The 12415-nt window shown below is 33.2% G+C and overlaps 3 protein-coding genes across 3 annotated transcripts; 2 read left to right on the top strand and 1 right to left on the bottom strand. All coding sequences in view use genetic code 12, as the record gives it.

The window, feature by feature from the left end:
• Positions 1–598: 598 nt before the first annotated feature.
• DFJ63DRAFT_316951 (alpha-mannosyltransferase) lies at positions 599–3326 on the bottom strand. Its single transcript, XM_064906748.1, has one exon. It carries the CDS (start codon positions 3042–3044, stop codon positions 675–677), a length of 2370 nt encoding a protein of 789 aa, XP_064765051.1. The 5' UTR covers positions 3045–3326; the 3' UTR covers positions 599–674.
• A 1090-nt stretch (positions 3327–4416) lies between these two features.
• MMS21 (SUMO ligase) lies at positions 4417–5241 on the top strand (the record flags this gene model as incomplete). Its single annotated transcript, XM_064905655.1, has 1 exon — positions 4417–5241. The coding sequence occupies one exon, from the start codon at positions 4417–4419 to the stop codon at positions 5239–5241; it is 825 nt and encodes a 274-aa protein (XP_064765050.1).
• A 1755-nt stretch (positions 5242–6996) lies between these two features.
• On the top strand, positions 6997–10319 carry DFJ63DRAFT_327371 (uncharacterized protein; the record flags this gene model as incomplete). The annotated part of the gene is made up of 4 exons (XM_064907628.1): positions 6997–9103; positions 9290–9360; positions 9805–9910; positions 10244–10319. Coding segments are annotated over 4 exons (2358 nt in total), but the record flags the coding sequence as incomplete, so codon positions are not given.
• Positions 10320–12415: the final 2096 nt, after the last annotated feature.

Below are 12415 nucleotides of genomic sequence, written 5' to 3'. Positions count from 1 at the left end.
TGTTAAGAAATTCAGATATTGTCTGTCTGTCTGTCTGTCTGTCTGTCTGTCTGTCTGTCTGTCTGTCTGATTGTGAGGTATTATTATTTTTCTTGTCGTGTGATCTCAATTTCAGACACAAAATTAATGGTCGAAGTCAGTCCTCATCGATTTATGCTTTCCCACAGAACCAGAACAGAACAGAACAGAACAGAACATATGTCAAATCATAATCCTTCCTTGCCTTGATATTATTAAAAGGTCTTAATTAAATTTCTTAGCTCTCAATTTTACTTACTTATGTTCCATTATACTTCTATACTATAAAAAGGTTAACTATTTATAAAATCCTTTTTTTTAAAAATAAAAAATAAAAATTAAAAAAATAGACAATCCTGAAATCTGAGGTTTCATCACCCTCGCCTCTTACATCCTTGCCACCCCCCTCTCTCTCTCTTTCCCCTTTTAAATAAAGATCTGACTAAAATTAGTTTTGTTCAAAAGCACACGACTCAAAATAGATGCAAAAAATATTAATTAAATAGTTTATCATATGGCAATTATAGCCCCTAACCCCCCCATTCACTACTATACAATAAGTAAATCAATCTTCTATTATTATTATTTGTCTATTTTTCTTATATTAATTCATAAATAAACTTATTACTATATACTAGAATCATTCATTCATTCATTCATTCATTTCCTACCCAAATATCCCCATAATATTCATATAATCGTTGATTATCTTCATCAAATTCAATAATCGTCCCTTCTTGTCGATTGTCTTCCCCTCCAATACTACTATAAGCACACCAAAGATAACTATTACATAAATTTCTTTCCATTGTCCATGCTTTACTTGGCTCTTCTTCTTCATTGGGACAATAGGTCTTAAGTTTATCCAAAAATGGAGGAACAATAGCATGTTTAATATTTAATGGATTATAATAATATGATTTCACTTCATCTGTTGATTTTAAAAATTGAAATTTATCAACCGTACTAATTAATTCATTAACATAATCAATTGCCTTATGTTGTCCACAAAAATGAAATCCTGAATTAAACCATACTAATGAATTATCATTACCATCAATATGAGCAGGATGGGCGGCACATAATTCTTGAGATTTAAATGATTCCCCATTGGATTTAACTCTATTTTGATTAATTTCTCCTATAGATGCAGCATGATATTTATTAAAATGGAAATTTTCATCTCCATTTATAACAAATGATAACCAAAATAATTCTTTATCACCATAACTTCTTAATCTAACTGGTTCCATAAAATATAATTGAGGTAATAATAAAATTGAATTCATATGTTTAACTTTATTAATCACAACAACACCTGATTCCATATAATGAACCATACCATCAAAAAAATTAATATTTAACAGTTTTTCAGTTATAACTGGAATATCAAACATAAAATTATCAATTAATGAAGGAGCTAATTTTTTAAAAAAATATGAATCTGATGAAGGTCTAAATTCTGCTGCTGAACGATCTTTATAAAAATATGCTCCCATATCTTTAAATTCGGGTAAATTAAAAAAATAATCGGGATTTTTAACTAATACGGCATCAGCATCTAATAAAATAAATTCTTCAAATGAATTAAATAATGTAGCTAAAAATTTATTCCCCCATACACTAAATTTATCAAGATAATTTTGATGAATCACATTACGAACATTAACAAACCAAATATCTTGTTTAGGTAATCCCTTATCTTTAATATTTAAATAATCTTCCGGGAATAAATGACTTACATTATTAAATGATTTTGGTAAGGAACTAATTTGTTCTCGAGCTGCCATAACTATTTGACGTTTGGTATAAGGGGAGATTTTTTCATAATAAACAATTTCAATGGGATATTTATTATTAAGAGCTCGTAATAAATGAATTAAATGAATGGTATCTTCAAGATGACTATCATTAATGGTTAAGACTATCCCTTTCCCATTCAGATTATGTTTGAATTTATTTAAAAAACATGATTTTGAATTAGTTAATTTTGATTTGATAGGTGGAGTATGAAGATTATCTTTTAAATTTTGAGATTTAGCATCGATAATTGGGGGTGACATGATTATTTCTCCCGTCCAATGTTCATAAACTGGATAATGGAATGATAACCATGGATATAATCGTTGTTCCAAATCAGCACAATCATGAAATGTCTCAGTTGATAATGAATTTTCTCTTTTAGTAGAGATGAATTGTGTACCAAAATCATTTCGTTTTGATTTGGAAGATGTATCATCAAGTTTTAAAGATTTTATCTTTTTTGAAAAATCTTGTTGATGCGATATAAATTTTGAATTTTGATTAAATTGATCTCCATCATTTGAAATATAACATTTATTAAAGATTCTTAAATGACTTAAATTATCCATGATTTTTTGTTCAAGTTTTAAATTATTTCTCCAAAATCGAGTATATTGAAGCCAAATAAAATCATCCAACAGATCATTATTAACATCTTTCTCTCTACCAATATTATTTTCTTTCATAAATTGATATTTTAATTGGGTACGTTTTTTAACTTTCCAAGATTCAAAGTCAAATTCAAATCTATCAATCATAGGTAAATGTTCATTAGGATTAACCATCCAATTATGATCATTAATATATAAATTTTCAAAATATAAATCACATCGTTGATTGAAATTTAAATTCCCAATGATTGATTCTGGTTTATGATTATCAAAGATAAATTCATAATTACTAGAAAAAATATCTCGAATCTTTCTTTTATCCAGTAAATTTTCTTGCTTCATATATAATTCCACCACCAAATTTTGTAAGATTGATTTATTTAATGGTTTATATTGATCATTATTGATATCATGTTGGACTTGACTTTCAAATGAATAATTGTTGTCTATATTTAGTTCATCAAATTCACTATGGGATTGAGATTTTATCGATAACGTGGGCAATTTATAATTGATTTGATTATAAAATGTATAAATTAAAAACCATAGATTGATACATAGTATTAAACCTATATACATTGATAATTTTTTTTGTTTTTTAGACTTTGTCATTGTTAGATGGGAATATATATATATGTACAAGAATGATATTAATGGGTTTGAAAATTAGTGAATAAATTAGTAATTTTATATGAAATTAAGGATTTGGTGGAAAATGAAAAAAAAATATAAAAACTGCCACTAGTAGACAGTGATTGAGATATGGATAGTGTGACTTCCGCTACGTATAGTTTAAATAATAAAAGGTATACTGAACGAACTTTTTTAATGTAGAAAATAAAAAGAGATGAGTAAATTGGTCATATAAAGATATATATATATATATATATATATAAGGGTCAAAAACTATGGAGACGATATAGTAGCAAACTAAACGTTTCAAGGCTTTGCAACAGGTACAATGTTTAACTGTGCCTGGCACTACCGGCAAAATAATTTTAGTTAATTACCTGAACAATTTCAGCAGGGCTTAAGCAACAACTACAAAAAAGAGAGAGCCCCTCCACAAACCTGTTACATTTTGTCCCTCCCATCCCCCTTACATTGTGAAAGAAGACAAAGGCTAATTGTATTTAAGTTTGTCACAAATCCAAACTTAGATAGAGATGTATCAACCAGATATAATAATCATACGTCAACTTAAAGATCTCTTAGCTTTATTTAATGATCTTACCGTTCTTTGAAAACGTGCATGTTTAATAACTCTAATTTAAAATGTTAACTACTCCACATCTAGCGAATCAGTGTTTCTATCATATGCTATCTTCCTTCTATGCAAATTATTACAACATAACACAGGTTCTACGAATAAAAAAAAAATCCATCATAGCAACTAAACTGTCAGGTACCTTACTTAACAATGTTGTATCACTTCTCAATGATAAACTTAACAATAGAGGCTATGACGTTATTTTTTTTCAACCTGTTTTCCTATTGCGGTATATCACCAAAATATGATATCCAATATCGGTTAAAATAATAAGTCTACAATATATTTATGTAGAATTAAACTACATCGTATATGTTTGATTACTCTATGGAAATAGGGTTACTTGCTAGGGTTAATTTGATAATATATATATATATATATACAACCAGTATCATAAGTATATGCAGGAAATCAGTATTACAAATAGGAATTTTGCCGTCGTGGGTTATATTAACTTATATTCGCTTAGTAAGTGACTAAATAGTAACCTAAATGAAGTTTAATCATCTTAAGACATTATAAGATCTGACACATTTCTATTTTGTAAAATTTGTTACTCTGGTCTTGCACAACCTAAAATTAGAATGTCTAAACACGTCGTGTACTTTTAACAAAACAATAATTTCCAGTACGCGCTATATAAAGTAAATATGATTTGATTTTTTAATACTTATAAGTTAACTTAAGGACCTTTCAGAACAGAGCTGAATCAATATGTCATCAATAAAGGAAGAAAGTCTTGTTAACAATCCTCATCACAACTATGTTCCTCTTGATTCAAATTTACTAAGAGATTTAGATACTACTGGTGGTATTCACAGTTCTATACTATCAAGCATTGAAGATTTAATAAAACAAATTGTTAAAGATACTCAGAAGTATATTACTAGTTTTACAAATGGGGATATTTCAAAGTTGGATGAATCATATATTTTAACTCAGGCAGAGAACTTAAAAAATGCTATAGTTACCCAATTTGAATTACAAAATTATGATAGATCAATAAAGATATCAAAAACCAAAATAAAAGATAATATGAGACGTGATGCCCAACTTGATGAAGAACAGTTGGAGGAATTAGCAGATGACAATATATCAGATATGATTGAGAAAGATTACTATTCGTTCAACAGTACTCAACAAGGATTGCTCTCTACGGTTATTAAATCAAATGCGGATTATCAATTACTTAAAAATGTGGTTTTTATTGTAAATAATCCTGAAGATCCAATTCCTGATGAAGAAGACGATGAAGAATTAAATGTGGCAGGTGGTAAGGTTTCATTAAAAGATCCAATTTCCTTACAATACTTTCAAGATCCAGTTTGTTCTAAGAGATGTAAACATACTTTTGAAAAAAGTTCTATTCAATCTCATTTTTCAAAAGGTGGTTCGAATTGTCCTATTGATGGATGTTCCCAAACTATAACACGAGCAGATCTTTATCCTGATCAATTAATGAGAATAAGAGTATCGATTTATAAAAAGTTGGAGGAGAAAGAACGTGAAGAAGATGACGACTTAGAAAGAGTTATATAGTTAGCTTCGGTAAAGGAATGATTCATAAGTTAAGTTAACCACTCAATGTAATTGTAGAACATTTTAGTTAATGATTTAATGAAATAAGCAATTTCATAATAGCTTCTAAAATGATAATCATATGATATGCTTCTTTTTCTTGAACCCAAGGCCCCTAATTTATTAGAGATTTTCGTTATTGTCATATTTTTAAATTGTACATATATACAGACACTCTGTTCAATAATAAGTTTAAACTAAATCTTCAACAGTTATACTTGTAGTTGCTTCCCCACATTACTTCTATTACAGACCCTGTCATTGGTAGAACTTATATGACTACTTTAAATACAAATGGAGGTCCATGGTCAAGAATTTTATCTTAATAATAAATTAACCATATTAGATTGAGAATTAAGTGGAGGAACTGCTGGAATTATTTCAGAAGCAAATAAAAAACAATGTCTTAAAGTAAGTGGGAAAGTGTTAGTATTAGGAGATGGTTGATCCTTGGTATTATAATCTTATTATGGGTTAAGAAGGAGACCAATTATTATTTACAATGTTTACCAAATTGTGCATGGAGCGTTAATAAAAAATAAGAAAATAAACAAACAAAACAGGCTATATATATATAGAATAAACCAATATTCAATGTAGAATAAGCTTATATATCTTGAAAGTTCTGGTTTTCTTCCAAAATAAGCCGTGCCGCTTTCATCGCAAAAATTTCATTTATAATAGCCTCATTCTAATTAACGGGAATGCTGGCGAATAGTTGCAGACAAAACACGCAAATTAGGGTCCAACGAAAGGAATGTTAAGTTTTTTTATATGATATCATTAGAGAAGTTCAAGATTTATGGGGAGTTATGTAAAATAGGGTTAGATCCGACATATCGAATTCAACTTAGAGAATGTGTTTAAATCATGCATTAAACATTCTCATAATTTGGAACTTCTTTCGTATATTTTGTTTATTGTTAGAAAGATTAACGCTTTCATTTCAGGAGATGTATAATGGTGGATTAATGAATTAACCAAGATGGAGACTTTTATAATTACATACAGATGTTAAAGAAAGCTATTCTGCATTTCAAACCATGTCCCAACTACAAATCAATATTCTTGGTGCGGCCACAATCAAAAATTTAGCCGCTATTGAACCCTTTTCCTTCTGTGACAAATGCACAAGACAAAAATAGAAGATTACCAAAGAAATACATCTTCACATTCCTGTGTAGCATAAAGTTTAGGCGATTCAGTGCTGGTGTTGCTTGAAAGTAATTCAATACTGCTATAAGAATAGCTTCGTAAATCATTTTTGATACTTCTGCATGCGAGCTCACAGCTTTATTCTACAAGAATGTTCAGCAATTTTCAGAATCTATAGATAAGCTTACAGACCTTAACTCAAAGAAACCAAAATTTTCCTTTTTGGGAGGTCATAGTGTTTAAGGCAATTCAGTACCTATGATGCTATCCGTTTGTGTTTACAAGAATAACATCCGAAGCTTGCAATATGATCAGATCTTGGAACTTCAATATTTCATCGTGGAAAGAATGTCAAGTTAATTTCAGCTTATTTTAAAAAGCTCTTAATAGCTAAGTTCATGCAAGCTCATAATTTCATCGAATGCTTCACATGAGGAATGTTGTACAAATTTCAGGTTGCTTTAGAGATATCGAAGCGAGTTGCCAACTACTTAAAGAGTCAAGTTTCCCAAAAATATGAAGACTGTGTTACTCTGAAAGCCGGAAGCCAATCAATACAAAATGATGAAAATGACGAAAGCACTCTCACTCATAGTTCTTTGCTTCTTTTACGGGTTAGTATTCTCTGCCCCTCCAGAATCGTGTGAACCAAACGTTTCTGGATTATCCCCTGGTTTTACGGCAACATTCTATCCTTATGAAAATTATTATATTGATTCAGGTTACGTATGGGGATTAAACTATTTTAATACTTCAGATATTGATTATTTAATTTCTGGTTATAAGAATACCAAAGTATTGGGTACAGAAGAAGGTATTACTGATCCTTCATTCTCAGTAGGGTATTTTCCAAATGGTAGTCTTTCTGTAGATGGTGGTAAAGTAGTCTATTCGGACATTTATGGGTTTTATATTTCGTTTACAAATTTTACTGTTGAATTAACAGGTTATTTCCTTGCTCCTGAAACTGGATACTACAACTTTTATCTTGAAGCAGATAATGCTGCACTTCTTACGGTTGGTGCTGGTGTGGCATTTGAATGTTGTAACACAGAAGAAATATCAAATGATGGAAATTTCACAGTTTTTGTTGCAGAAGTAGTCGGGCAATATTTACCTCTTCTGACATCGGAGACAGAATATTTAACAGCAGGATTCTACTACCCTATGAGAGTTGTGATGACAAATTGTGCTGGAGCAGGATATCTAGATTTTGTTATTAACACTCCCAGTGGTCAAAACATTACTGACTTTTACAGTTCAATATATACTGCTCCAAATGAAGATGATTCCTGTCCACAGCATAATATAACCACAATTACCACAGAATGGACTGGAAGTTTCACATCGACCTATACAACTGAGATCAATTCTGCTATCAGTGGGACGGATACAGTCATTGTTGAAATACCTCACGACACCACTACAATTACTACAGGGTGGACCGGTAGTTATACATCAACCTATACCACTGAAATTAATTCCGACCCTAGTGGTACCGATACAGTCATTGTTGAGGTTCCTCATGAAACCACTACTATTACTACTGAATGGACAGGTTCTTACACTTCAACATATACCACTGAAATCGATTCTGCACCTGGTGGAACTGATACAGTCATTGTTGAAGTTCCTCATGAAACCACTACTATTACTACTGAATGGACAGGTTCATACACTTCAACAGATACCACTGAAATCGATTCTGCACCTGGTGGAACTGATACAGTCATTGTTGAGGTTCCTCAAGGTACCACTACTATTACTACTGAATGGACAGGTTCTTACACTTCAACTTACACCACTGAAATCGATTCTGCACCTGGTGGAACTGATACTGTTATTGTTGAGGTTCCTCATGAAACCACCACCATTACGACAGATTGGACTGGAAGTTATACATCGACGTATACCACTGAAATTGATTCTGCACCTGGTGGAACTGATACTGTTATCGTTGAGGTTCCTCATGAAACCACTACTATTACTACTGAATGGACTGGAAGTTATACATCGACGTATACCACTGAAATTGATTCTGCACCTGGTGGAACTGATACTGTTATCGTTGAGGTTCCTCATGAAACCACTACTATTACTACTGAATGGACAGGTTCTTACACTTCAACATATACCACTGAAATTGATTCTGCACCTGGTGGAACTGATACTGTTATTGTTGAAGTTCCTCATGGTACCACCACCATTACTACTGAATGGGCAGGTTCCTACACTTCAACATATACCACTGAAATCGATTCTGCACCTGGTGGAACTGATACAGTCATTGTTGAGGTTCCTCAAGGTACCACTACTATTACTACTGAATGGGCAGGTTCCTACACTTCAACATATACCACTGAAATCGATTCTGCACCTGGTGGCACTGATACTGTTATTGTTGAGGTTCCTCATGAAACCACTACTATTACTACTGAATGGACTGGAAGTTATACATCGACGTATACCACTGAAATCGATTCTGCACCTGGTGGAACTGATACTGTTATCGTTGAAGTTCCTCATGAAACCACTACTATTACTACTGAATGGACTGGAAGTTATACATCGACGTATACCACTGAAATTGATTCTGCACCTGGTGGAACTGATACTGTTATTGTTGAGGTTCCTCATGAAACCACTACTATTACTACTGAATGGACAGGTTCTTACACTTCAACTTACACCACTGAAATTGATTCTGCACCTGGTGGAACTGATACTGTTATTGTTGAAGTTCCTCATGGTACTACTACTGTTACTACCGAAATTGATTCTGCACCTGGTGGTACCGATACAGTCATTGTTGAGGTTCCTCATGGTACCACCACCATTACGACAGATTGGACGGGTTCTTACACTTCAACTTACACCACTGAAATCGATTCTGCACCTGGTGGAACTGATACTGTTATTGTTGAGGTTCCTCATGGTACTACTACTGTTACTACCGAATGGACTGGAAGTTATACATCGACGTATACTACCGAAATTGATTCTGCACCTGGTGGCACCGATACAGTCATTGTTGAGGTTCCTCATGGTACCACCACGATTACGACAGATTGGACGGGTTCTTACACTTCAACTTACACCACTGAAATCGATTCTGCACCTGGTGGAACTGATACTGTTATTGTTGAAGTTCCTCATGGTACCACCACCATTACTACTGAATGGGCAGGTTCTTACACTTCAACATATACCACTGAAATCGATTCTGCACCTGGTGGCACTGATACTGTTATTGTTGAGGTTCCTCATGAAACCACTACTATTACTACTGAATGGACTGGAAGTTATACATCGACGTATACCACTGAAATCGATTCTGCACCTGGTGGAACTGATACTGTTATCGTTGAGGTTCCTCATGAAACCACTACTATTACTACTGAATGGACTGGAAGTTATACATCGACGTATACCACTGAAATTGATTCTGCACCTGGTGGAACTGATACTGTTATTGTTGAAGTTCCTCATGGTACCACCACCATTACTACTGAATGGGCGGGTTCTTACACTTCAACATATACCACTGAAATCGATTCTGCACCTGGTGGAACTGATACTGTTATTGTTGAGGTTCCTCATGAAACCACTACTATTACTACTGAATGGACAGGTTCCTACACTTCAACATATACTGCTGAAATCGATTCTGCACCTGGTGGAACTGATACTGTTATTGTTGAAGTTCCTCATGGTACCACCACCATTACTACTGAATGGGCAGGTTCCTACACTTCAACATATACCACTGAAATCGATTCTGCACCTGGTGGCACTGATACTGTTATTGTTGAGGTTCCTCATGAAACCACTACTATTACTACTGAATGGACTGGAAGTTATACATCGACGTATACCACTGAAATCGATTCTGCACCTGGTGGAACTGATACTGTTATCGTTGAGGTTCCTCATGAAACCACTACTATTACTACTGAATGGACTGGAAGTTATACATCGACGTATACCACTGAAATCGATTCTGCACCTGGTGGAACTGATACTGTTATCGTTGAAGTTCCTCATGGTACCACCACCATGACGACAGATTGGACGGGTTCTTACACTTCAACTTACACCACTGAAATCGATTCTGCACCTGGTGGCACTGATACTGTTATTGTTGAAGTCCCTGGTGAACCTATTATCACTATCACCAGTCCATGGACAGGATCATTCACCAGTACTATTACCGAAAGTACGAGTGGTACTGTTATAGTCATTGTCGAAACGGCAGAAAGTAGTGTGATATTTACTCTGTTTGATGGGTATTTTAACACTTCTTCTACTAGTGACAATTCTGAATTTAGTGGCACCGTAGCTCCTAGTACGATAATAATTGAATCGAGTTCGACAACGACTAGTGAACTTGAAAATGGAGCTTATACTTTAACTTCTGGTGAAGGTGTAACAATAACAATAACTGAAAGCTGGACAGGCTCATATACGACCTCATACTTAACAAGGACAACAGTACCAAGTTCAGGAGTTGTTACTAATAGTGCTGGTGACGTTGTGTCAACTGTTACTGACGTAGAATTAGCAACTGTGATAGTCCAAGTACCAGGTGCTTCTGGAGAAACAGGAACCAATACATCTGATACCGAATATTATGGATCAAGTGCAGCTGAATATCCGAATATATCGCAAGAGACCGGCTATCCTGCATCCTCAACAGAATATCCAAGTGTCAATCCATACGAGGCTTCAGGTTCTATTAAAGTAGTGTCACCAGTCTTACTCATTGTAATTGGTTTATTGTCTATTTTATTCTGATTCTTCGAGCATTTTTCAATTAACTTTTTTTCTTCCTTATCCTCCTTATCGAGTCTTAATTTTCGTTTCCTTTAGTTTTATATAGAGAAATTTTTCAAGTTCAGTTTCTGTGTATGTTTCAACCCATCAGTTGATTATATTAATATTTTTCAGTCACTTTTAAAGACAACGGGCTTTGATGTTTGTTGATCTCCCCTTACATATGTGTGTTTTCTGTAAGTTACATCTCCTTTTGGTGATTCTTAGTTGCTAGTGATATAAAATTACTTGTTTTAAAATCTATGATAGCTTCTTTGTAGTGCCGATTTTTTCTTTCTATTATGTTGTATCTAAGCTGTGAATTGCTTCAATTAAGCTTTGATTATTTCAATCTTGGTTTCTAAAATTTCAGGATTATTTTTTGCAGTCTTTAACATAAAGCAGCATGAAATGGAAATTTAAAAAAATATCAGCAAACTGTGAAAGTGTCAAACAGCAGATCTATATGCGAAGAGCTGCGATCGAGCTGCGAATATATTTTCTTAACTTTTAGAATTATTATTCAAATTTCATTTAGAGGGGAGGGATAAATCTTACAAGACAATTCCATTGTAGAGCAAGTCCAACAATAAAGCATTACTATGTCCTTAAATAAACGCCAGGAAAATATTTAGGAATCGATAGTGTGAGTGGAGTATTTATGTTCTGCAACAAATATAATGTAATTAATTGGGATTAAGTCAAAAAAATGAGGCGGGTTAAGAGTTGGTATGCAAGAATAAAACGGTTTAACCGATTTCTAAAATCAACTAAACTCCGCGCAACCTTAAAATTTATAAACAGTCAAGAAAAATAATTAATGCGTAATAATAATCCGATTCGCTTATTCTACCAAATTATAACAGGTAAAATTCCAGGAATCTTAGGAATCTAATTCAGAGATGAGTTTCAAAGAACTGAGCAAAAGGTTATTTAACAAAGAATGTATGACTGGAATTAGAAACATTGACAGGCATCAATGATCATCGTAACTAAGAAATTAACCATGCCGTTAAAGGATATGCAGGGTATCATCATACTTTTGAGGGAGCATTAATCAAGAGGAATACCCGACACCAATTATCGATCAAATGAAATTTGTACGAATTTGTGAAAAACTCACAAAACCATTATAGAAGGGGACTCAAATATAAGAAAGTAAGACCTT

The sequence above is a fragment of the Scheffersomyces coipomensis genome, assembly GCF_036884675.1.
Source record: "Scheffersomyces coipomensis strain NRRL Y-17651 chromosome Unknown DFJ63scaffold_1, whole genome shotgun sequence".
NCBI classification, from domain to species: domain Eukaryota; kingdom Fungi; phylum Ascomycota; class Pichiomycetes; order Serinales; family Debaryomycetaceae; genus Scheffersomyces; species Scheffersomyces coipomensis.
Note: the sequence above shows the minus strand (reverse complement) of the source record. Positions and strands in the feature narration are given on the sequence as shown.